The sequence below is a fragment of the Varroa destructor genome, unplaced genomic scaffold (genome assembly GCF_002443255.2).
Source record: "Varroa destructor unplaced genomic scaffold, Vdes_3.0 BEIS01000005.1, whole genome shotgun sequence".
Taxonomy (NCBI): domain Eukaryota; kingdom Metazoa; phylum Arthropoda; class Arachnida; order Mesostigmata; family Varroidae; genus Varroa; species Varroa destructor.
In genome coordinates, this window is record NW_019211458.1 from 37,443,334 (window position 1) to 37,464,935 (window position 21,602).

The 21,602-nt window shown below is 40.5% G+C and overlaps 1 protein-coding gene across 4 annotated transcripts in view; it reads left to right on the forward strand.

The window, feature by feature from the left end:
* RyR (Ryanodine receptor) overlaps positions 1–21,602 on the forward strand; it is a 50,858-nt gene that overhangs the window by 9,263 nt on the left and 19,993 nt on the right. For 3 of the 4 annotated variants that reach the window (XM_022809393.2, XM_086991273.1, XM_086991275.1), the window contains exons 3-26: positions 7,878–8,023; positions 9,442–9,595; positions 10,586–10,698; positions 11,311–11,510; positions 11,687–11,820; positions 12,060–12,280; positions 12,551–12,720; positions 12,997–13,115; positions 13,223–13,287; positions 13,502–13,760; positions 13,906–14,596; positions 14,795–15,011; positions 15,445–15,653; positions 15,839–15,916; positions 16,047–16,982; positions 17,122–17,238; positions 17,418–17,587; positions 17,768–18,151; positions 18,299–18,562; positions 18,740–18,809; positions 19,067–19,253; positions 19,460–20,154; positions 20,449–20,777; positions 20,909–21,555. In XM_022809393.2, coding sequence (XP_022665128.2) covers positions 7,878–8,023; positions 9,442–9,595; positions 10,586–10,698; positions 11,311–11,510; positions 11,687–11,820; positions 12,060–12,280; positions 12,551–12,720; positions 12,997–13,115; positions 13,223–13,287; positions 13,502–13,760; positions 13,906–14,596; positions 14,795–15,011; positions 15,445–15,653; positions 15,839–15,916; positions 16,047–16,982; positions 17,122–17,238; positions 17,418–17,587; positions 17,768–18,151; positions 18,299–18,562; positions 18,740–18,809; positions 19,067–19,253; positions 19,460–20,154; positions 20,449–20,777; positions 20,909–21,555 — 6,575 coding nt within the window. The remainder of the gene's footprint in view (positions 1–7,877; positions 8,024–9,441; positions 9,596–10,585; positions 10,699–11,310; positions 11,511–11,686; positions 11,821–12,059; positions 12,281–12,550; positions 12,721–12,996; positions 13,116–13,222; positions 13,288–13,501; positions 13,761–13,905; positions 14,597–14,794; positions 15,012–15,444; positions 15,654–15,838; positions 15,917–16,046; positions 16,983–17,121; positions 17,239–17,417; positions 17,588–17,767; positions 18,152–18,298; positions 18,563–18,739; positions 18,810–19,066; positions 19,254–19,459; positions 20,155–20,448; positions 20,778–20,908; positions 21,556–21,602) is intronic. The other variant, XM_086991274.1, reaches the window with a different exon arrangement.

Sequence of the window (21,602 nt, forward strand, 5' to 3'; positions counted from 1 at the left end):
GTAATGGCGTATTCTTTTCAATTACAATACAGTTTTATATGAAACATCACTGAGATAACATGAATCGCTTTGTCGTTACGGCGTTATTGGTCATGGGGTACGTCGCAGCAGAAAATTTTATAGGATTATAAAATCAACTCTGATAGATATAATGTTTAATTGACTGCTGATGGCGCGCACAAGCGGAGGATTTCGCTCTAGTCTTATTCGATACGAATCGGTTGTGCTTGGTTGTACACTACTAGATCAGATAATTACAGAAAAGTCTATATAAGGAAAAATTCAACGGTGTTCCGCGAGTGTCACGTAAACAGAGCGAAATTAATGAAAACCCACATTGTATTACCATCCCTCATGAACAAGGTTTTTTTGCCTACGTTTAGATGCTGAATAGATGTTTTTGTCCTGTTGAGTATACGTTTTATAGCTGCATTCAACGACTGAAAACAGTCAGCGCGAACACATAAATTCTGCAGCACTTGTTAGAGATGTCCACCGCGTTTGGAGATAATTGTATCGTTTCGTGATCTCTGTGATACTGTGACAAGGCCAGTGCGAAGTCTGCTTGATCTCCAGTACCTATGCTAGAACTGGAAACATGTATTACATCGTTACTACGATATTTTCTTAAGTTCTGATATTACGTAGAGTGTTTCGGTAAATCTTTCGCTATGCAGCGAACATCTTATATTGACCAAAACATAATTCTTACGGTACAAAGAATTGAATACTGTGATGTGCCAATTTGTTCGATAGCTTTCGCATTTCGTATTGGGTATTATTTGAATGTCATACATTATGAAGCTAAGTTTTGAAGTTAACTTTTTCAAAAAGAAAAAAAAAAAAAAAGCTTTGCAGAATCGCGAGCGCGTCGATATGATTGCTAAAAAAATTCAAATTTCACGCAAAAATATCCCTTTTTTTTTAAATTTTTTTTTTCGAAGAGCGACATGTTTAAGTTTAAAAGTTGAAAGTGATCATATTAGTTTAATTTACAGGAATCTCCAACTTCTGAGGGACCTAAAAGTAGGTCAACTTATAATCAATTGTGTCTTTAGTGTGATCAGCCAAGAAATACGTGCTTTAATCAACCGAAACCATCCACTTATTTGACCAATTGAAATGCCTTAAAAGTAATCTGCGGTGTGTGGGATAGATTGTTGCACAATTCCTGCTCCATACGAACATTAAGTTTCTCAATGATCATAATGACAAGTGTCTCGTAGCTCTTGTACCAACTAAGTTTCATTAATTATATTTTTTTTTGTTGACGACTTCAATGTACTAAATGAGCTAAAGTGTTAAATATTTTAAAAATAAATGGATTGTTTTTGTTAGGAAATTATTGCAATCTGTTTACGAAGCATAACTATCCGGGGCAATGCATTATCAGTAAGTTATGAACGATTTCCAGATTTTGAATTGCGATTTATTCTAATTGCAATTTAATAACCATTAATAATTAGATTATTCCTATTTTTTAAACTTAATTTAAATTCAGTTGTGTAATAATTATCATATTTTGTAGTGCTCCATGCGCTCATATTTGAAAAGCGCGCGTCAGGCTACAATTATTCAATTTTCGGCATCTTCATATTTAATGGAATTACAGTAACGAAAACAACTACTAACAACCGGATGCTGTCTGAGGAAACCTCATGCGCAATATAAATTAATGATATAGTTCAGTGTACGTGGTAGGCTACTGGCACACGTTCTGGAGCCACGAGCAGAACTTTTATTGGAATAGCATTTCTCATAGGAACATCGTGCAGCTTATCGTCTCGTAATCTCGGCCGAATAATTGTGATAACATTGGTATTATTTGTAAATGTTAATCTGCATAGTTTTGCGATCATTTGTAAACCTGGGTCTGCATTAAGGCAAACAAAGCCACCTTTAGCTGGAACAACATCGTTCGAGATCACACTTGTTTTTAGCTGGAAACCAACTCAAAATAAAGAATTCCAATTGGTCTGTTTTACAATATACATCTTCACGAAATACCGACAACAGCCCTAACGATCATAATCGATTTTACACGCCCTTGGGACAAACTGAGACACATTTTCTCTGCTACAGCATTTATACGATACATCAAACTTAATTTGTTCTCGAGAAAGAACCACTTATGCTGTTTATTCGTTGAACATAAAGTTATGCAGAAGTTACAAAAGATTAAAAACTCAAAATCTTTTCTGGGCCTGTGGTTGGCGTTTTTTAGAGGTAATAAATAATTAGAAACGTATTTAGCTCCAAAACGTTAGTTACCACATTGGGCCGTCAACCCAGTTAGCAGCAGGAACCACTCAGAAAACATCAATTTAAAAAGACTTGGCAAATAAAGATAAAGGATTTCCGGTACATTTTATTATTATAGCAAGAAGGGTTCTTCCGATGCCCTTTCCAAGAACTAACGTATGCTTGAACCTACCGTGGAACGGGTCAAACTTAGTTGAGAAAATCCTTAGCTCTTTAATTAAATTTGAAAATAAAACATTGCAGTCAATGCATTATCAAGTAAATAAATAAACAATAGTTGTGATTGAAATCATGCCTCCTTTCTACCTTGACGACCAGTCTGCCTTTCAGATATAGGAAATAATCTCTTTTAATGAACTAGGCGCGAACAATGCAAGTAGTTAAACATTTAAAAAGTAAATCTATATTATTATTTCACAAAAAAGAGCTTACTGACATGTACGACGTATCAATGAAATAAACCGACCTTTACGATGTAGACTAATGGGTCAAGTCGACAGTCGGTTAGTCAGGAGAGCTCAAATAAGCATAACACGTGCCAAAACAGGATAATACGTAGATTTACAGCTTCATAAGAGCATACTAAATAATCAACGTTTTACGACACTTGATTATTAGATCATCTCGACGCTAGATTTAGCGGAAGGAAAAATTCTGCGATTACAATCGAACTTCGAACACTACGCCTATATGTCTTCTTTAAATATGTATTCCATACTTACATTACTCTTGGCCAGTTCGTCCTAAAGTCCTACGCTTGACGATAGCAAGATCTGAAAAATACGCGCAGCTCTGGCTGGTAAGGTTACTTCTCTAGCGGCTATGAAACTATGTTTTCCTAAAAGTGTTCACGGATTTGAACAGCCTTTCGGCTGAACAGCGACGTCGATCGCTATGGTACTGTTGAAAAAGGTCTCCTCGGAAATACGGAAAAATCGAGCGTCGGAAGGTATTTTACTGTATGTATACAATATATACAAAATCTCGGTATCGCCATTAAGATACAACTTAATCACATGATATAGTTTGCGTAAAGGAATATCTGGTGTGTGTCTCACAGTATCTGACAGCGTAACGTATTTGTGCAGCCTGTCATTCCTGCACGAACATGAAGTATGAAATAAACTTACCTTGTCGACAAGACTATAGAACTTTAAGTAAAGGTTAGATCTGGTTTTAAGCCCAACGAGGTTCGACGAGATATCAGTCGAGTTCACAGTTGTCTGTAGCCGAGCAAATCCCTCGCTTTCGCCGTCATTCACCGTCATCGAGTTAGTTTTTGTAGGCAAAAAAACGGAGAAGCTACTTGGAATTTTCAAAAGAACATCTGAAATCCTGTATGTAGGCCATAAGCAAACTTTGACTGGACCCTATTTAAAATGTAATGATGATTTCGAACTGTGTACATAATAATAACAAACTAGTAATAAGCACCTTCAGTTTATGACATGTGTTCGGTAGCGTTTTTAGCTTTAATGTAGATGGCTTCTACACTGGAGCGTCTGCTTTTCAACAGCACTTCCTTAGCTCCTGACAGGACCACGAAACGTTAACTAGAGCCAGGGTCGTCGAGCAGAGTTCGGCGAGATCAGAGTCAGGCAAGCTGAGGCGATTTTTTTTTTCTGAGAAATTATAAAGCACTCTAAAGAATTTCTCGCTCCCGATAGTAGCGTCTACTTTGTATAAATGATTAAGCTTTTTGAATTTACCCCCTCTATTAAATCTATGGCATGTTGATGCTTTGTACGACCTGACCAAGACTCGGTCCAACAGAATTCGAATTAAAGTTCAAAACGCTTCGATATTCCTTATAGAAGCACGTCTACTAGACATAACTAATAGCCAAGAATGTAAACTTTGCTTACCAAGGCAAACAGATAGATAAATCTTTCGAGTACAAATGTATACTTGTAGGTTGATTTTACATAGGGGATGATTGATCCTTACGCCGATAACCGGCTTCAATAAACATGTCAGTGAGAGCTTTATTATGTACTTACTATCTACGCCAATAACACCTGAAGTTACCGTGAGCGGCGCTTCGAAAGCCACTCACTCCGTAGTTTTCGTGTGCTGCTACATTTCGGCTGAGCTTCATTCGTCGTCCGCGTCTGTTTGCTCCTACCTATCAGTATTCTATTATTGTTCCATAGGTGCACGGCGAAACACTTGGTGTGTATTGAGCGTCTTTCCCATTTCCCACATAGCGGACCTGGAATCAGTTGTAAAAGTTCTGTATTTTACAAGGTTGACAGAAAATGTAATTGGTCAGTATTAAGAAAGCGTCTGAAATGAGATCAGTTTTGTTAGGGCTGCTAAACCTTTCCCGGGCAGCCGGACTGTTATTTCTAAGCAAGCATTTATCAAAATGGCGAGAAGCAGTTGCTGAGCATCAGCTTTGGCGGCAACAGCGACATAAAACAATACGCAGAAAAACACAAGTAACAGAAGTACGCGAATTTCGATCGCGCATAAACTGCATATAGAGTTCTAGCAAGCTATTGTAGAATAAAGCTTTATTGTTAATTATCACGGTTCAAGTAATAAACAGTTCAGATTGTGTGTTATAGATTGTGAGTATGGTTTTTCTATTTGTTTCAATACAGATAACTTGAGTATGTTCATTCGACAGGTAAAGTTATCGAAGTCGATATGCTAACATTTTTAGTTGCGTGGGGTCGTTAAAAGTTTATGGCTTTCATTTTAAAGAAGTAGATCCAGTTGAGCCTGGATAAAGGGTTGTTATGGTTGTAATTGATTAAAACCTGTGCCTGAGAGAAGGCATTTGAGACTGCATCTGTCTCAGTTGGTAGTACCTTATGATTCATGCATCAGATTGTCAAGGTAACTTTTTAACTGTAATATTGTATCTACGATTTTCAGCCACAGACCAGGTCCTCTAATAGGTTTGCTTTAAATCCCTAATATGACTTCAGGCAATTACTGTTATTATGTTACTGTGGAAATTAAAGGTGCTTGTTAAAGGTACAACGAACGCATATGGCAAATTCCGCACCTTTTGCTATGTCTCAAAAACAAAGCACGGAACGTTACATACGTGATAGCTGTATATGATTTTTGAAAACTAAGAAACGAATAAACTTAAGACATCCGGTGGTACTCCCATCAATTAATTAAGTTCAAGCTGCCACGTGTTAGTTCGAAGTTACGAATACCGTAGTTAGAAAGTCAATGGAATATATGATGAGGAACTGAAACGAACGATGGCATTGAGACTTACAGCGAATTAGAAGTTCACAACGAGTTCTGAATAAAACAACTAAAATCGTATCGTCAACAGTTACCGCGGGGGCAACAGAACGGGTGGAGCAGAACTTGACTACCTTAACGAGTAACGACGTTGACGCCTGTGCCAGAAAACTTGCGCCATGGAAGCGGCTCAGCTGATATAAGCCTCTTCTCATATTCGTGTTCGGTCTATTCAAAGTCAATTTCATTGAATTCGAACTCAGCGTTTCGGGCAACTGTCGGTTTTCAGGACGAAGACGATTGGTGTGGCACGCGCTAACCTCCAACATCCCCCGTTTTCATAAACATGATGAACTGTACGGCCTATGTTTTTTTCGCATAATTTTCTGTCGACATTGTATTTTATAGCAAACCTGTTTTACGTTAAGTGTCGTCGTTGAGCAGGTGTTGCATTAGATGAAACGTCAGCAAGTCCGAAGCGTGAATTTATACTAGCGCTAGTAGAAAAAGACCAGCGACGCGATTATACGGCAAGGGTTCTTAGGTTGGCGTAAATATTTCTGACCAGAATAAAGCCATGCGTTGGCAGAAATCCGTGTTGCACGAGACTTTATGCTTTCAAGCTTAGAGTACAGGGACAATGTCGAGATTCTATAGCAAAAACGCCTGGAAAAGCAGTACAGATATGTGCAGTATGTAGATATGTTCGACCTAAAACGGGCAGAAATTAACAAGTTGTATAAGACACTTTAGAAAATAATACGAGTCCAAGTGTACCGTAAAGGAAATGCTGTACAGAGTATTGCATATGATAAATACTTGAACCGCTGGTTTTGAATGGCTACGCTTTAGGATTAATACGTTGCAATAGCTTTTACTGAAAACTACCAGCGTAGGAGACATTCAAAGACAGTAAGGTAGTGATAAAGTTTAAACCCATTTCAACGCAGAAAGACGCCGTAACTAAACAAATCTAGCGGCTACGGTGCGTACTCCATAGCGCCGGTAGGGCCGATACCATCGGTGGGCATTCATATTAGATGTTGCTGTTGCAGATCGTTGTTCGAGACCAACATGGCTCAGTTTGTCTTTTGATCCATCGAAATATTATGGATGTTATAATGCAGAGGTGATTTCGAAGATTTATTACCACAAATAACATAGCCAGGAATTGTATATTAAAAAATACGTACTATGTACGAATCATTAAACGTAATTAACGTAAAGCATAAGCTAAGTATATCATCCGATCGAGATACATCATTGCTGGCAAGAAATAGCTCGCCGAGGTGAGTAGTTGTTCAAGGCCAGTCAATTCGTGAAGCTGTAGCAAGAGGTTTCCGAAAAACGTTACAAACTATAACAACGATTAAATTGTTTTAGAAAGTTATTTTTCTATGGTCTTACCTGACCTCGGAACTCACGCGCAGACATCCTATGCTATATGTAATTATCGGCCGTATCACTAGTGTTATTCCTGAATAAAACAATGAGTAAACATTTGCTATAATTCGTAATAGCACCAGACTACTACCTGAAACTAGGATTTCTAAAAGATTCGAATATATTTTATTTATCGCCGATTTTATGAACAGCTTTTCGAAAAACCGCATGAAACAGGAGTATCCGACCATTATCAGATCCGATTCGGCCATGTCAGGAAATAGCACCTTATTACTCCGGGCCATCTAAATTGGACGCTATCTTAATGTTATGAATCTATCTATCTGTATCTAATTAACGTTACGTGCTGAAACGTTCCCGGACTAAAATTAAACGACGTATTGTCTACGTTGTTTAATTCTATTCCGGGCAATAATTATGTTCCACTAAAACATACGATCTCTTCTAGTTGGAAGATCCTTGGTAATTAAAAACATGCTCGTTATTCGTAAGACACTGCCTGTTGTATATGCGTACGGTAGTCAGCCGGGCAGGTAAAGTTAATCCAGTTGTTGATTAGTACAAGCGGTACTTACTGTTGTCTGTGCAAAGTTAGTCGAAACAGCTTGTCAGGGCTCGTTCGGTAAGGTCGTTGTAGCTTCGAGCCTTGAGACTGTTTAAATAAAACTGGGCCTTTTCCAGAAAAAAAGTGGATCATTGAAGTAAAACAAATTTGGCCATAGCTGCATATTTGCTGTAGCGCGTGCTCGCTGGCTATGAAAATCGCTCGTGAGGAGAGACGAGGTTAAAGAAAGACTAGAAATGCTTCAATATTTTACCGAACTTTTTCGAAAATGCCGCGACAAAGGGCTGGTCATATTACGAGTTTGAAACCGCATTTAGCTTTCGTGCTTATCTAATTACATTTGAACTGATCACTAGAAAAAATTGTTGACAACTTAGCCCAGTTGTAATTGGGATTGATCTGCATTTGCCTTCGTCTCTATATTTGTCATCCTCAGGTTTCGGCAACAGGCACTGCTACCTGGAAAACATCTCGGACAAGGACCTGCCACCGGCCATGTTATCTTGCGTGTTCGTCATCGAGCAGGCGCTCTCGGTTCGCGCCCTACAAGAAATGGTCACCGCATCAAACGCAGGGGAATCAGTATGTTTTTAGTTATCGATTCGGATTTTCAAATTGTGATATCGTTAAATATCATGAATCCGTTTACTTATCAAATTCACGCATTTGATAATCGCAAAATAATGTGAATCGAAAAAAAACACCCTCGAAATTAGGGTTGCAATTGGGCAGACCTGATCTACAAGCAGAAAATTCGTAGTCTTGTAGTTAGTTGTAGGATTTCCTGCAATCCGTGTTGTAATTCATTAGGTCTGTTAAAACGAGAATTTCAGCTATGGAATAAATGAACAAACAAAAACGAAATCCCATACTTTTTTGCGGTCAAACTCGGGGTACTCAGAGTATTTAAATATTGCCCAAAAGTAGGGTTATGCCTTCAACAATCCAGATTCATTTATATCTACCACAAGAAATAAGACGGAGTGATTTATAGATGCATATACAAATACGTATTACTTGCAGTGGTGGTTATTACCACCACGTGTTTCATGTTTTTTGCCAACTACACTTTCGGCGTAGACAGTTCGATTGTTTCTTGTTTATATTTCATCTTCACTGAAAATATAGAAGCTTGGCTGCCATAAAACTCTAATGGCCAAACCACACTACACACACGTTCTATTTTTAAATTTAGCGTTTTTTTTTTGAATCATTTTTTAGGCAAGTGAGATGCTTTGTCTGAATTCAAAGTCGATACAATTTTCGGAGGCTTACAAAAGGTTTAACGGCCGTATAGCTATATCCTCAACACGAGAACTGCTCTCGGTCTCGTGAAGGATTGTCACGAGACATAATCCTTATTTATTATTCATTACGCACTCTGTCGTAAAAAGATTTCGTTGTTTTCGTAAGTCAGAAATACTAAGGACAGCTACTCACGAACGAACATAGGCCCTATTGTGCTGGGAGAAAACGATTTAAATGTGAGAAACTTCTACTTCATGCGCGAATCAAGTTGCAGTTCAGGATACGACTTTTACTCTATACTATTCTAAAGCTTGTTCCCTATCTTGCTTTCTTTGTTCTAAACTCCTGAACAGTAAAGGTCGAGCTCCGCATCCAGAATGAGCTTCGACACGAGAATATTCCTTCATTTATTTCTGTATATAACCAGTATATAATATACAGAGCGCGTTGAAAATTTCCTGGAAATTTTCAAGTAGGTTATTTGACATTTTAAAAATTGCAACTCTTTCGAACTTCCATCTTCAGCTATAATCTACCCTTTTGCTGTTTCAACAGATATAAAATCATGACTTTCAAAGTCGGAAACCTTTACTAAACAACTTTAGCCCTCCCTTTATACACTTGTATGTAGCTGTGCATAGATAAATTGTAGTCCCTCTATGATAAATCGTAGAAATTATTTGGTACATATATATACATATATATATATATAAGCAAATCATTTGTGTGTCTGTGCGTGTTTCGCTGTTTAGAGTACGAGCACTCAATCAGGCCATCGAACACTTCTATATGGCCATGCGGTATTGCTGCGTCACCAAAGTTCGAATATGTATCTCGCCTGCCTCTCATCCTCGACTTCAAGCGACAAGCTCGCCTTTGACGTTGGACTTCAGGATCATTCAGAGGGTTGGTTTGCCTTATGTAAACAGAACCTAGATGTCCTCAATATGTGTTTGTTTATTTCGATAATCGGCGTATTCAGATAAAGAAGAGAAAGATATTTTTTTGTAAAGAGCACCGCACACAATATTCTTCTTGCTTTATTCAGCGAAGCAAAGTAATTGGTCTCAAATGTGTGCTCACTGCCTCGATTATCAGATGGCTAAAGTATTCTATAAAGACAAAATCTAAGCGCCGTACTTAGTTACCTTCAATATAACTATAAGGCATTATTGATTTTCATAGATCTGAGCAAGTTGCACTTGACTAAACGTTTTTTAGCGCGGAAAGAAAATGTGTTTGTCTGCTATAAAAAACGAAAAACAAATATCAGTATGCGAAGAAATATAAAGGTCGCTGGGCACCATTTCGTACTTTTTAGCTAAACGAAAGGAGCACACTTAGCCGTCTGTTTCCGCCTATGGGACTCTGCGTCTCTTATACGTGGACGAACCGGTGGTTTTCTTTCCATTCTAGGTAGTTACCCTGGTTCGCAGAGCGATTTATATCCCTTTTATATGTGTATATTTCTGAAGTTTATATGTGTACTTCTAGCAGCCCCTGCGATCCTAGCTTTTCCTGTTAGGAACGCTATATTTTATTCCAATGTGCTTCACTTTATCCTCTAACGTCTGGAGCTCTAAAACTTGGAATTAATTCTATGCAAGAAATTACGTATGTGAAAGGATCTCGAAATACATAAACCAGGCTAACGTTGTATACCAGTTCAGTAGTGTTTTATATACATTATAGAACATTATCAACTCGCATACATATCGCTTGTAAGGACGCCTAAATAAAACAATGCGTTTATATAAACAAAAGTGTTTTTTTAAATATATATATATATATATTGTTTTTTAATTTAATTTCGATTGGCTCGCATTTAGCCAGAAAGAAAATTAGAAATCGTTATATGAATGTTTACTAGCTATTGTTCTACGTCGTTTTGGTTAGGCGAGGCGTGCTGGTGGACGATCCATCCTGCTTCAAAGCAACGATCGGAAGGAGAGAAAGTTCGGGTCGGAGACGATCTCATCCTTGTGTCGGTCGCCACCGAAAGATACTTGGTGAGTGATTCTGAAACTGAAAACAATGATAGTATTCTACTAACTTGCCCTGCAAGAATGTCGTTGCGCTTCTGTGGACGCAATCCAAGCCCTACGGCGGCAAATGAAAGTGTAGAATAATTTATATTTTTTACCTAGAATTGATCCCCAGAGACTCTAAGGAACGCTTGGAACTACACATTTTCTCTGTAAAGTGACTTTCAACTAAACGGTATCGCTTACGTTTTCTCGTAGGTGTGTGTATAAAGCGTTCTTGCTATCGAGCCTATATAGGCGTGCAGGCCTGGGAACTGACTGCTCGACTTACTCTGTCCTATTACATTCAATTACGGCGCACTCATAGTTCACCTCGTCCACATACGAACTCCGTCGACAAGTCGCCCCTTTTTTCATATATAAAAATTTATCTTGGTACAAACGGTTTCCCAACGGGACAGCGCGACCTAGTTTGCTGCTCCCCTATTGTATACCAAGGTTAATAGGACTCTGTTAGTAAAAGCGGCAAACAAATTTTTTTCCAAACTCATCTGTACTCATTTTTCGGCAACGTCTCTTCTTTTGTTTGCTATCGCGGTCAATCCTGATGGTTTTTCTTTGTATTTGTGGGTGTAGCATACTGCAAAGGAAGGCGAAAATACGATTGTGAACGCTTCCTTTCACCTGACTCACTGGCCAGTGGCACCGTTCGGTACAGGAGCATCACGCACGAAAAACGTCGGTTATGTATTTGGCGGCGAGGTCATACGATTCTATCATTCTGGCGACGAGTGTTTGACCATCCCGCAAAACTGGAGTGCAGAAGCTGGCCAAAAGTAAGTCGTGTACCTATTTCGCCGTTGTTTCTGCCTAGTATAAAGCCTGTACTATCAATAAGACACAGTAAATGAGTATCTAGTAGTTTATCTGTCTAATAGAGATTAATTCCTATTGTAGAAGAATCGAGGTTCAACTGGTAAATTAGTAACGGATTTAATTTTTGGAATCGCAGTATTGTGGTATATGAAGGTGGCGCCGTCCTCAATCAGGCTCGCTCCCTCTGGAGACTCGAGCTAGTTCGAACCAAATGGGCAGGTGCTTTCGTCAACTGGGAAAACCCATTAAGGATTCACCACATTACAACAGGTTCTCTTACTCGTTGCTGTTAAATATTCCTATTCTCATAAAGATGGGTACAAGACAAACGGTTCACAGTGATACCGGAAATATATACCCTATCTAATTTTTTTCTATTCATCTCTGATAGACATACTAATGATGCTATTTTGCCCAATATAAATTATGTGGTTGATTGTTAATGGACGACGATGATGATAAATACTATTGGATTTTGGTTTAACCTCATTTTGTAACTAAATATACAGGCCAGTATCTCGCGTTCAATGATGATAAGGAGGTGTGTTTGGTGCCGCCAGAAAAAGCCACACTCCAAGCTACAGCATTCTGGTTGCGGAAAGAAAAAGATGACAAAAAGGTACAGATTGACGAGAAGGAAGAAGAAGTGCTGGGAGTTCCTCTTATCAAGTATGGCGATACGACAATGTTCATCCAACATCAGGAGACCGGGCTGTGGCTTTCGTACAAGGTGCGTTCTAGCATAAAAACCTCAGTCAATGCGAGCTCTAAACAAAATCTCGAAGAGCTGCTACAGTCGACGAAAATTACGTTCTATCCATACTAATCGAACTATATTTGACCATCCTTTCTATGATTTATGCTTAGCTATGCAATGTCTTAAATTCAGAAATCACAAACTCTCCTTCCGTCATTTGGAGCATTATTTATTTCAATTGATCATGTAGCAAATGCGCAACGAGTCGCAACGAGTTATACTTGTTTATCCATGCTCTGATAGACGTACGAAACAAAGAAACGTGGCGTTGGAAAAGTTGAAGAAAAACAGGTAATCATGTCAGAAGAAGGAAAAATGGACGACGGGTTGGAGTTTTCCAGAGCTCAGGTTGAAGAGGCTCGTACAGCCAGAGTAATCCGGAAATGCGGTTCTCTGTTTACCAAATTCATTGCGTAAGCATCAATCGTTATTTTTAAGTATCTTATTTCGAATAGTATTACCGTATTAGGAATAGCATTTTCCTGGAAAAGTTCTTTTGATCGTAGTGAACTTAGCTCTACAGACATATATCATAAAATCCAGCTTTTGCTAAATGGATGTGGGCCCATAACACCAACTTATGTCGTGACTAGTTAATAAAGGACAGCAGTAGGAAAACTACCTTTTGATAATGAGATGTTTATGTCTTAAAATAGACAATCGATTCAAGTGGAATATTGCAATTTCAGGAGTTTGGATGACATGTACACGCAAGGTGCCAAAGCGCTGGAGGCTTTCGATCAGGATGAGATGAACCTCTGTTTTGAGGATCTCATCAATTACTTCGTGCAACCTGAAGAGGACATCGGTGAGAGACACATTTGCTTATTAGAACTTTCAGTTTTAGACTACCACATAGACTTACTGATAGTTTTTGTTAGTAATAAGTCTAAAAGTCCTAATCCGCTTTTTCAGAGCACGAGGAAAAGCAGGCAAAACTCAAAGCCCTTCGAAATCGTCAGGATTTATTTCAGGAAGAGGTAAATTTCGTATTTGTTAACTAATAGAACCCGATAATAGTTGTACTCGGCGCTAGTACTTATAAAGGTGTTGTCAAACATTCGCCAGCACTTATATGTTATTAGTTCATTATAAAACGTTATACCATCTATTAAATAATGTCATTTAAGTAAATCCTTAGAAATAGTACCGATCAAGTAGATTTTGTGTTTCTTTTGTGCTATATAACTATAGGGCATTCTAACCTTGACACTGGACACAATCGACAAGATCAATGCTATTACGACAGGGCAGATTGTCGCTGGACATGAAGCGACGATGCAGGAAATTTTGTCGGGCGAAGGCGGACCCAACTGGGAAGAAATTTCCGGCTACCTTTACCAGCTGCTGGCGTGTATTATCAAAGGCAACCACACGAATTGCGCGCAGTTTGCACAGCCGCAGAGACTTGATTGGCTTTTTGGGCGCTTGGGGAGTCAACAAGCCAGTGAAGGTAGGTATTAGGTAATAGAAAACTGAATCAATCTGCATAATCGCAGTGGTATGAAAGGAACATACAACGATAATTGCCGTACGCAGTGAATCCTTTAATTGAACAAATTTGTTGAGTATCTACATCGATCTTCTGGCTTTTGTAGGTATGCTGGATGTACTTCACTGCGTACTGATCGACTCACCTGAAGCTCTAAATATTATGAAGGCGGACCATATTAAGGTCATTATTTCTCTGTTAGAGAAACACGGTCGTGATCCTAAGGTCCTTGATGTCCTATGCTCGCTATGCGTCACTGGCAATGGTATTGCAGTGCGGTCTTCACAGAACAATATATGCGACAATCTATTGCCCGGCCGAGATCTTTTACTGCAAACAAAACTGGTCGATCACGTCGCCAGTATGCGGCCCAACATCTACGTAAGCAACGTGGACAATTCGGCCATGTTTAGGCGTTGGTATTTTGAAGCACAGGTTGACCACCAAGAGATGATCTCTCATCTCGTACCCTATTTGCGCATCGGGTGGGCTTCGACCGCCGGCTACGTTCCGTATCCTGGGGGAGGTTCGAAATGGGGCTGTAACGGAGCTGGCGATGATCTATTTTCTTACTCTTTCGATGGCCGCAGCCTATGGACTGGCGGACGAGAAAACGTTGTACATCACGTTGAAGATGTCCCTCTTATAAAGAAAGGGGACATCATTGGCTGTATCCTTGATCTCAACGTTCCCGTAATTAGTTTCACTGTTAACGGACGAAAGGTCAAAGGATGTTTTAGAGACTTTAATATTGATGGATTGTTCTATCCCGTCATATCGTTCTCCGCCAAGGTCAGGTGAGTGATAAGCGGATTAGTTTTCAAGACTCTGATAAAGAGTCTAGAATACAAATAGAATAGAATAGGATGCAAATTAAAGGTTATTGTCATGTTTGAATGCCGTAATGCTCGAAGGGTATGAAATAAAGAGTGACATGAAGAATTCAAGTTTTTCTTAACTAAATATTTAACACAGATATGTTTTAATCGTTTTAGCTGCCGTTTCTTGCTGGGTGGGGACCAAGGTCGCCTTCGGTACGGCCCTCCCGAGGGCTATTCTGCCCTATGCGAAGTACTGCTTCCCCAACAGGTTCTTATGGTAGAGCCATGTTTCCTTTTTGGAGATCTCTTTAAAGGCATCTATCAAGGGCCGACGGCAGAACCTTCCCTTGGTGACGTGGCGTTTGTACCGAAACCTGTGGATACAAACACAGTAACTATAATGTTTTTCTATTTTGCATATATAAGTATATTTTCTCTTCCTCAATAATCGTACGAATTCATTTTGTTTTACTTTTCAGTAGACGCCTTTCGGTTATTCCTTTTTTTAATCAGACTAGTATGACTTTCTCAAAGGTCATCGAAAATTGTAACGCGTTGTAAAACCCTATGGTTTAAAGTTTATCTCTACGAACCAACAATTGCCGACGAGTTTTATAATCGGCGATGCGTGTTGTTAGGTGTATTCTACTACGGGTGCAGGATAATGCCTAAGCTATAAGCCCAGTACATTAAGATGTGCGTTAACGCAACTAACCAAGTATATAAGACTACCTGAGGCGGCCTGGGCAAAAATATGCCCTACTGTTTCCGTACATGCATTTATTGCCCTCCGCTTAATAAATTTGCTTGATAATTTATTACAGGTGATACTAGCACCATTTATAGAACAGGTGCGAGACAAACTAGCGGAGAACATTCATGAGGTGTGGTCAATGCGTAAAATCGACGAAGGCTGGTGCTGGGGCGCTGAGAAAGACACCGATGAATGGCTTCACCCCTGTTTGGTGCCTTTCGCCCGTTTGCCCCCAGCTGAAAAACGCTACGATATCATGCTAGCCCTTCAAACTCTCAAGTAGGTAATTCATTTAATTTAATAGAGCCTATTAAGGAGCAGGTATCACAACAATAATACGTACTATTCATACGTGCACTTTTTATAGCCGCTGAGCCAGATCATCGTCACGTAATTTCTATTTTCGAATTATGATCTTTTTCACTTTAATGTGAATTCAATCAACTTTTGTGTAACTGTTGCAGAACAATCGTTTCATTAGGCTACCATATTTCGATGGATCAGCCACCGGGAAGGATCCGAACGATTAAGTTACATAACGAGTAAGTGCATCTTCAGCGTTTCAGTTAATGGTTGCGTGTGTAGGGCGTGCCTTAAAGCAAACAAAATTTCGTTTACTTTCATTCGTCATCTCGTAATATCAGTAAATATGTAATTTCGTTGCGATTCCAGCCCGTACATGCAACCGAACGGCTATAAGCCAGCACCCCTCGACCTATCGCAGATTACACTTAATGCGAAGATGGACAACTTGGTCGACTTGTTGGCAGAAAACACACACAACGTATGGTCTCGCGAACGCATTCAACAGGGCTGGACGTATGGCCTCATTGAGGACTTTCAGACACGTCGTAGTCCTCATCTGGTGCCTTACAAGTTTGTTGACGCCACCATTAAGAAGGCGAATCGGGACACGGCCGCTGAGACAGTGAAAACGCTGTTAGCGTACGGTTACGTACTCGAGCCACCAGCTGGCGATACCGAACAACAGGGCTTAAGCAAAGAGGCTGCTGCAACGAAAGTGAACGCAAGGACTCTTCGTGCTGAAAAACAATACGCTGTATCATCGGGCAAGTGGTACTTCGAATTTGAGGTAATGACATCTGGTTTAATTAAGGTCGGCTGGGCGACGGTGAATTTCCTACCGTCATGTGATCTTGGGGGTGACGAGAACTCGTTTGCCTATGACGGTCTCCTAGGCCAGAAGAACACGGCGGGAGGTTCAGAAACGTACGGTCGCCAATGGGCTGTAGGTGATGTCATTGGATGCATGTTGGATCTACACGATAAGACAATTTCATTCTCGTTAAACGGCGAGCTCCTACTTGATGCGTTGGGAGGCGAGGCGGCCTTCACGGACATTCCTGGCGATCTTGGCTACGTTCCCGCTTTTACGCTTGGAACTGGTCAAAAGTGTCGTGTAGTCTGGGGTCATGACGTCAACCAGCTGCGATTCTTTACTACGTGCGGATTGCAGGAAGGCTACCAGCCCTTCTGTGTCAATATGAACCGCCAGCTAAGTATGTGGTATAATAAGGACGATCCGATCTTCATAAACTTCGACGAAGCCGAAGTCTGTAATATCGAAGTGACGAGGATCCCGCCCGCGTACGTATATAGACGTTTTGTAACGTTTTGTGTTCGTAATGAGAAGAAAGTAACTATTCATAATGCGACTTAGTAGTAGCCCGTTTGGTTAGCTGGTAACGTTTTTGCTTGATATTACTATTATTTAACAATATTGCAGAGGTGAAGCACCCCCAGCTATCAAGATCACTCACAAGCTGTTTGAGTCTGTAGAGAAGGTGAACTACGAGTTTTTACGTCTCAGTTTGCCTATTCAGTGCCACAACGAATTTATTGAGTAAGTAAAATCTGCGAATGTAACACTTTTCTAATACTGAATCATTTTCAGGAGAGACATTGCATTGCACAGTACTATATAACAGTTAACTTGTAAGCATAAGATAATTTTTTTATGAGTAAAAAAAAAGATTGCTTTTCAATGATTATAACTATTTTGTAAATTATTAAATTCAACAGTGGGACAGCCAAAGAGCGACAATGGGAAGAAATGCGATCCCGCCAAAAACACGAGGTAATGTTCCAAATGGACTCCTGCGATAGACAACAACGCCAACGGGATTCCAGGCCTCCAGGAAACTTGGAGCAGCATATGCTACAGAGCGGTTTTAGCATGTCCGACGTTAAGGGTAAGAGAATAATATGCTTATTATTTGGCTCGCACGTGTATTGGTTAGAACTTGACCTTTCCTTTGGACATAACACAAGCGCACAAAAAATAGATTTCTATTTAATATCTTCATTTTGCACTCCACTAATACGGTATGCGTCTGTGCCTGTTGTTTTATATACGAACGTTAAACACGCAGACCTCCAACGTGCGTATTCAGAGGACGCCGCTGAAGGCCCGGGATCCGACTCGCCTGTACTGCCCAAAGGCCCACCTCCGCGTAGGAAGTCGATTCGATCTGGCACGCTAACGAAGACAGCTTCGTTCGAGCATGCCACTTTGGGGATCCCGGGTGTGGCGGATAAAAGTGGCTCAGAGCACTCCATGGTCCCGTCGATGAGCGAACTAGAACTGCGTGCTAAAGGGCAAGATCCGCACGATAAAAAGACTCGCGGGAAGAGCCCATTCAAGTTCTTCTCGCGTAACAAGGATATTCCCACAATGGAGCCAGCCCCACCCACAAGTCTAAGTCCACCACCTACGGTCACAATTAGGGAACCGTCCATTCGTGGACCCTCACCGTGTACGGTTAACAGTTTACTTTGTTTTTGCTTTGATGTACCTCAGTCGATCGAAGTTACAGCATGTTACTTGAGTTCATTAATCCCAGAATTGATCTCTTTCGGGTGAAATGGATACCTTTTCTATTTGTTCTTTGGTTGTTTCACAGCGGGAGGATCAGCAACAGGCTCAGCCGTTGGCCAGCTGACTGTTCCAGGCCAAGTACCTGGTCAGATTTCTCGTCAAGGAAGCACCCGACGCATGTCAATGGCTCATGTTCCGATTCCTCATGAGGAGGGCGGAAATCAACTCGACCCGCGGCATCTAGATATGGCTCACGAATATTTCTACGGATGCCGTATCATGCCCGGCCAGGATCCCCAACACGTCTACGTCGGCTGGATTACCACTGCTTATAAGTATTTTGCCAAAGGTTAGTTAATAATCAGTTGTTAGCTCTATTACGAAAACAGAAAATACCGTGTCTAAAAAAAGAAGTGATTGAAGATAAACATGCGTATGGGTATTAAGTTAGAATCTGATTATCTAAAAAAGTAATCATAAAATCAGGATACTTGCAGCAACTTATAGTATGTTCGACCGATTTTAGGATTTGATTTGCAGAAAATCCGAAAAGTAGCATATCATGGATTTGGAGAGGATGGAAGTGTTCAGGAAATGTATGTTATCTTATCTAAATTGACTAACATAACATTAGCGAAATTTTTGGCAGAACGAGTCTTAGCTCATAAAATCAAACAAGTGCCTTTTGGAATACTTAAACTTATATCTCTATATAGACTTTTACATCAATTTTCGTCGTTTTTTCTTAGTATATCTCTGTCATTATTGAATTTAGCTAGATACAAGAATCTTCTTTGCACATTGAACTGAATTGTCAGTTCCTAATAGCCTGACCTTCTATATTTCGGTGTAGCCTTGAGCGCAAAAACTGCTACATGGTATGTGCTGGCCAGCTCTTGCAAGAAATTCAGATGGCTTCTGGTGAAGGCTCTTCTCGCGGGGCATCAAATCAAGGAATGTACGTCGGTTGCCATATCGACGTTTCCACTGGTTACCTCACCTTTACAGCTGATGGAAAGCCGACTAAGGCTCGTTTCAAGGTACAAGATGTTAGAAATAAGAATAACCTAAATATAGTAGTGACCTTGTAAAATTCGCTTTCCGTACAATTCTGTTATAATTCCAGCGTATCGATGAGGATCAAGCTGAGGTCTTATATAGTTGCAATCTACACTTCGTTTACACAGCTAATAATTGAAATCAGAGCCTCTAAAACCAATCAATCCATTATCTCATTCTATTACAGATTGAGCAGAGCACAAAGCTTTTCCCAGCTGTGTTCTTTGAGGCGACAACAAAAGAGGTCTTCCAGTTTGAGCTGGGAAGAACACCTTCCACCCTTCCACTTTCGGCAGCTCTTCTTAAGACAACTGCCAAGAGTTTACAGCCACTATGTCCACCTAGATTGCGCGTTCAGTGTCTCCAGCCGTTTTCTTGGTCTCGTGTGCCTAATTACAACCTGCGACCGCATGCTCTTCGTCTTTCGGAAATTCGAGGATGGTCTATTATCGTAGAGGACTATGTATCCATGCTTGCAGTACATATACCTGAAGAGGATCGTTGTATAGATGTCCTAGAGCTCATCGAACAGGACCGTTTGCTGAACTTCCATGCAGGTTCACTTGCTTTGTACGGGGCACTCTGCTATCAGGGTAACCAGCGGGCCGCGCACATAATCTGTAATCATGTCGATGAGAAACAACTGATGTACGCTATTCGATCGGCGTATTTATCCGGTCCTCTGCGATGCGGCTTCACCAATCTGCTAATTGCTCTACATCTCGAGTTCCATGCGTACTCAATGTCATTAACACAGAATGAGTTCATCATTCCGCTGGGCTCGCAAATCAGAGAGTTGTACGAAGATCCAATGACGGCTCATTCCTTCCAGACGCTTAAATGCGTCTCTATTAGGCCGGTTCTTACCTTCTCGGATGTGTCGTAAGTGCTTTATTGTTAGCTACACTAGCGGTAAGCGAGATGGTCGTGATTTTGTTTTACCAAGAAAAGTATTAGATTCATACATTGCTTATAGGAGCTTTTCGTTTACTAAACGTAATTAACTCTCCTGTTAAGTCGTGATGACTTTCCATGACTCTGAAGCTAACGTTAGAAAGCTAAGTTCGATTCGCTAAGCCACGCTGATTCCCATAGCGAAGTCAACACTATAAAGTGATTTTAATCGTATATTTTGCATCGTCTATTTCATACGCTCCACATCGAACACGCGATTAGTGAAACGGTCGACTCCATCAAGGACCTTCACACGCCGACATTTCCTCATGATGCACTTCGCCAGTTTGTGATGGAAGGCCTCGCAGACGCTGTTCGAAAAGACTCCAAGCCAAATCGGGACCCGATCGGAGGCAGCAACGAGAACCTCTTCGTGCCTCTGTTGAAGCTGACTGACAAACTACTTGTTACGGGTCTTTTTGATGATGATGATCTGGCATGCCTACTCAAACTTCTTGACCCCGATGTATTTGGCGAGGTAGAGGAACCTGATCGCGAAATTACTGAGGTTCCGCCAATTGGCGAGACTCCGAAAAAAATGGGGCTCATAGGTGAGTATACACAGCCGTTCTAGGAAATGAATTTGTAACATCTCAAGAAAGCATATACTTATTGTAGTTAGCACTGTAGGCAAAAAACTGGTTTCGGTTATTAACGCATGTTATTCTGAATTTCTCTGTAGACATGAATATCGCGGAGGGTGTAAAGCTTCAGATGTGCTTAGTTCTTCACCACTTACTTGATCTCCAATTGCGCCACAGAATCGAGGCTTATATCGCGTTTACCGAACAGTTCGCCAGAGATCTTCAGGCCGACCAACTGCGACGCTATATCGAGATCAAACAGTCCGATCTGCCATCATCCCTTGCAGCTAAGAAGACAAGAGAATTCCGCTGTAATCCTCGAGAGCAAATGCGAACTGTTCTAAATTTCAAGAATCTTGATGAAGAGGCCGGAGAAGAGTGTCCTTGTGGAGAGGATATTCGCTCACAGCTCGTGGAGCTCCACGATGATATGATCTATCGTTTGAAGGTCTGCGTGGCCGAGGAAGAAAACGGAAAGCAGTTGTCAGAAAAAGACGCGGCCGCCAAGAAGTCGTCGATCGGACAAAAGCTCATGAGTATTGTCAAATTTATGAAATCAACGACAGAAGACGAACAAGCAGAAGCCGAGCCGGAAGCAGAAAAGCCAGTACTACTTGAGGAACTTTTCATAAAGAAAGTGTCAAAAACCGTTGTGTCCTGGGCTCAAAAAAGCGAAATTGAAAATCATCAAGTCATACGCCAGATGTTTGACCTACTGCTCCGTATCTATAACGCTATAGGAGAGGTGAAATATCTTGAAAAATCTTTCACTAATTCTGTTTTTAGGCTTCG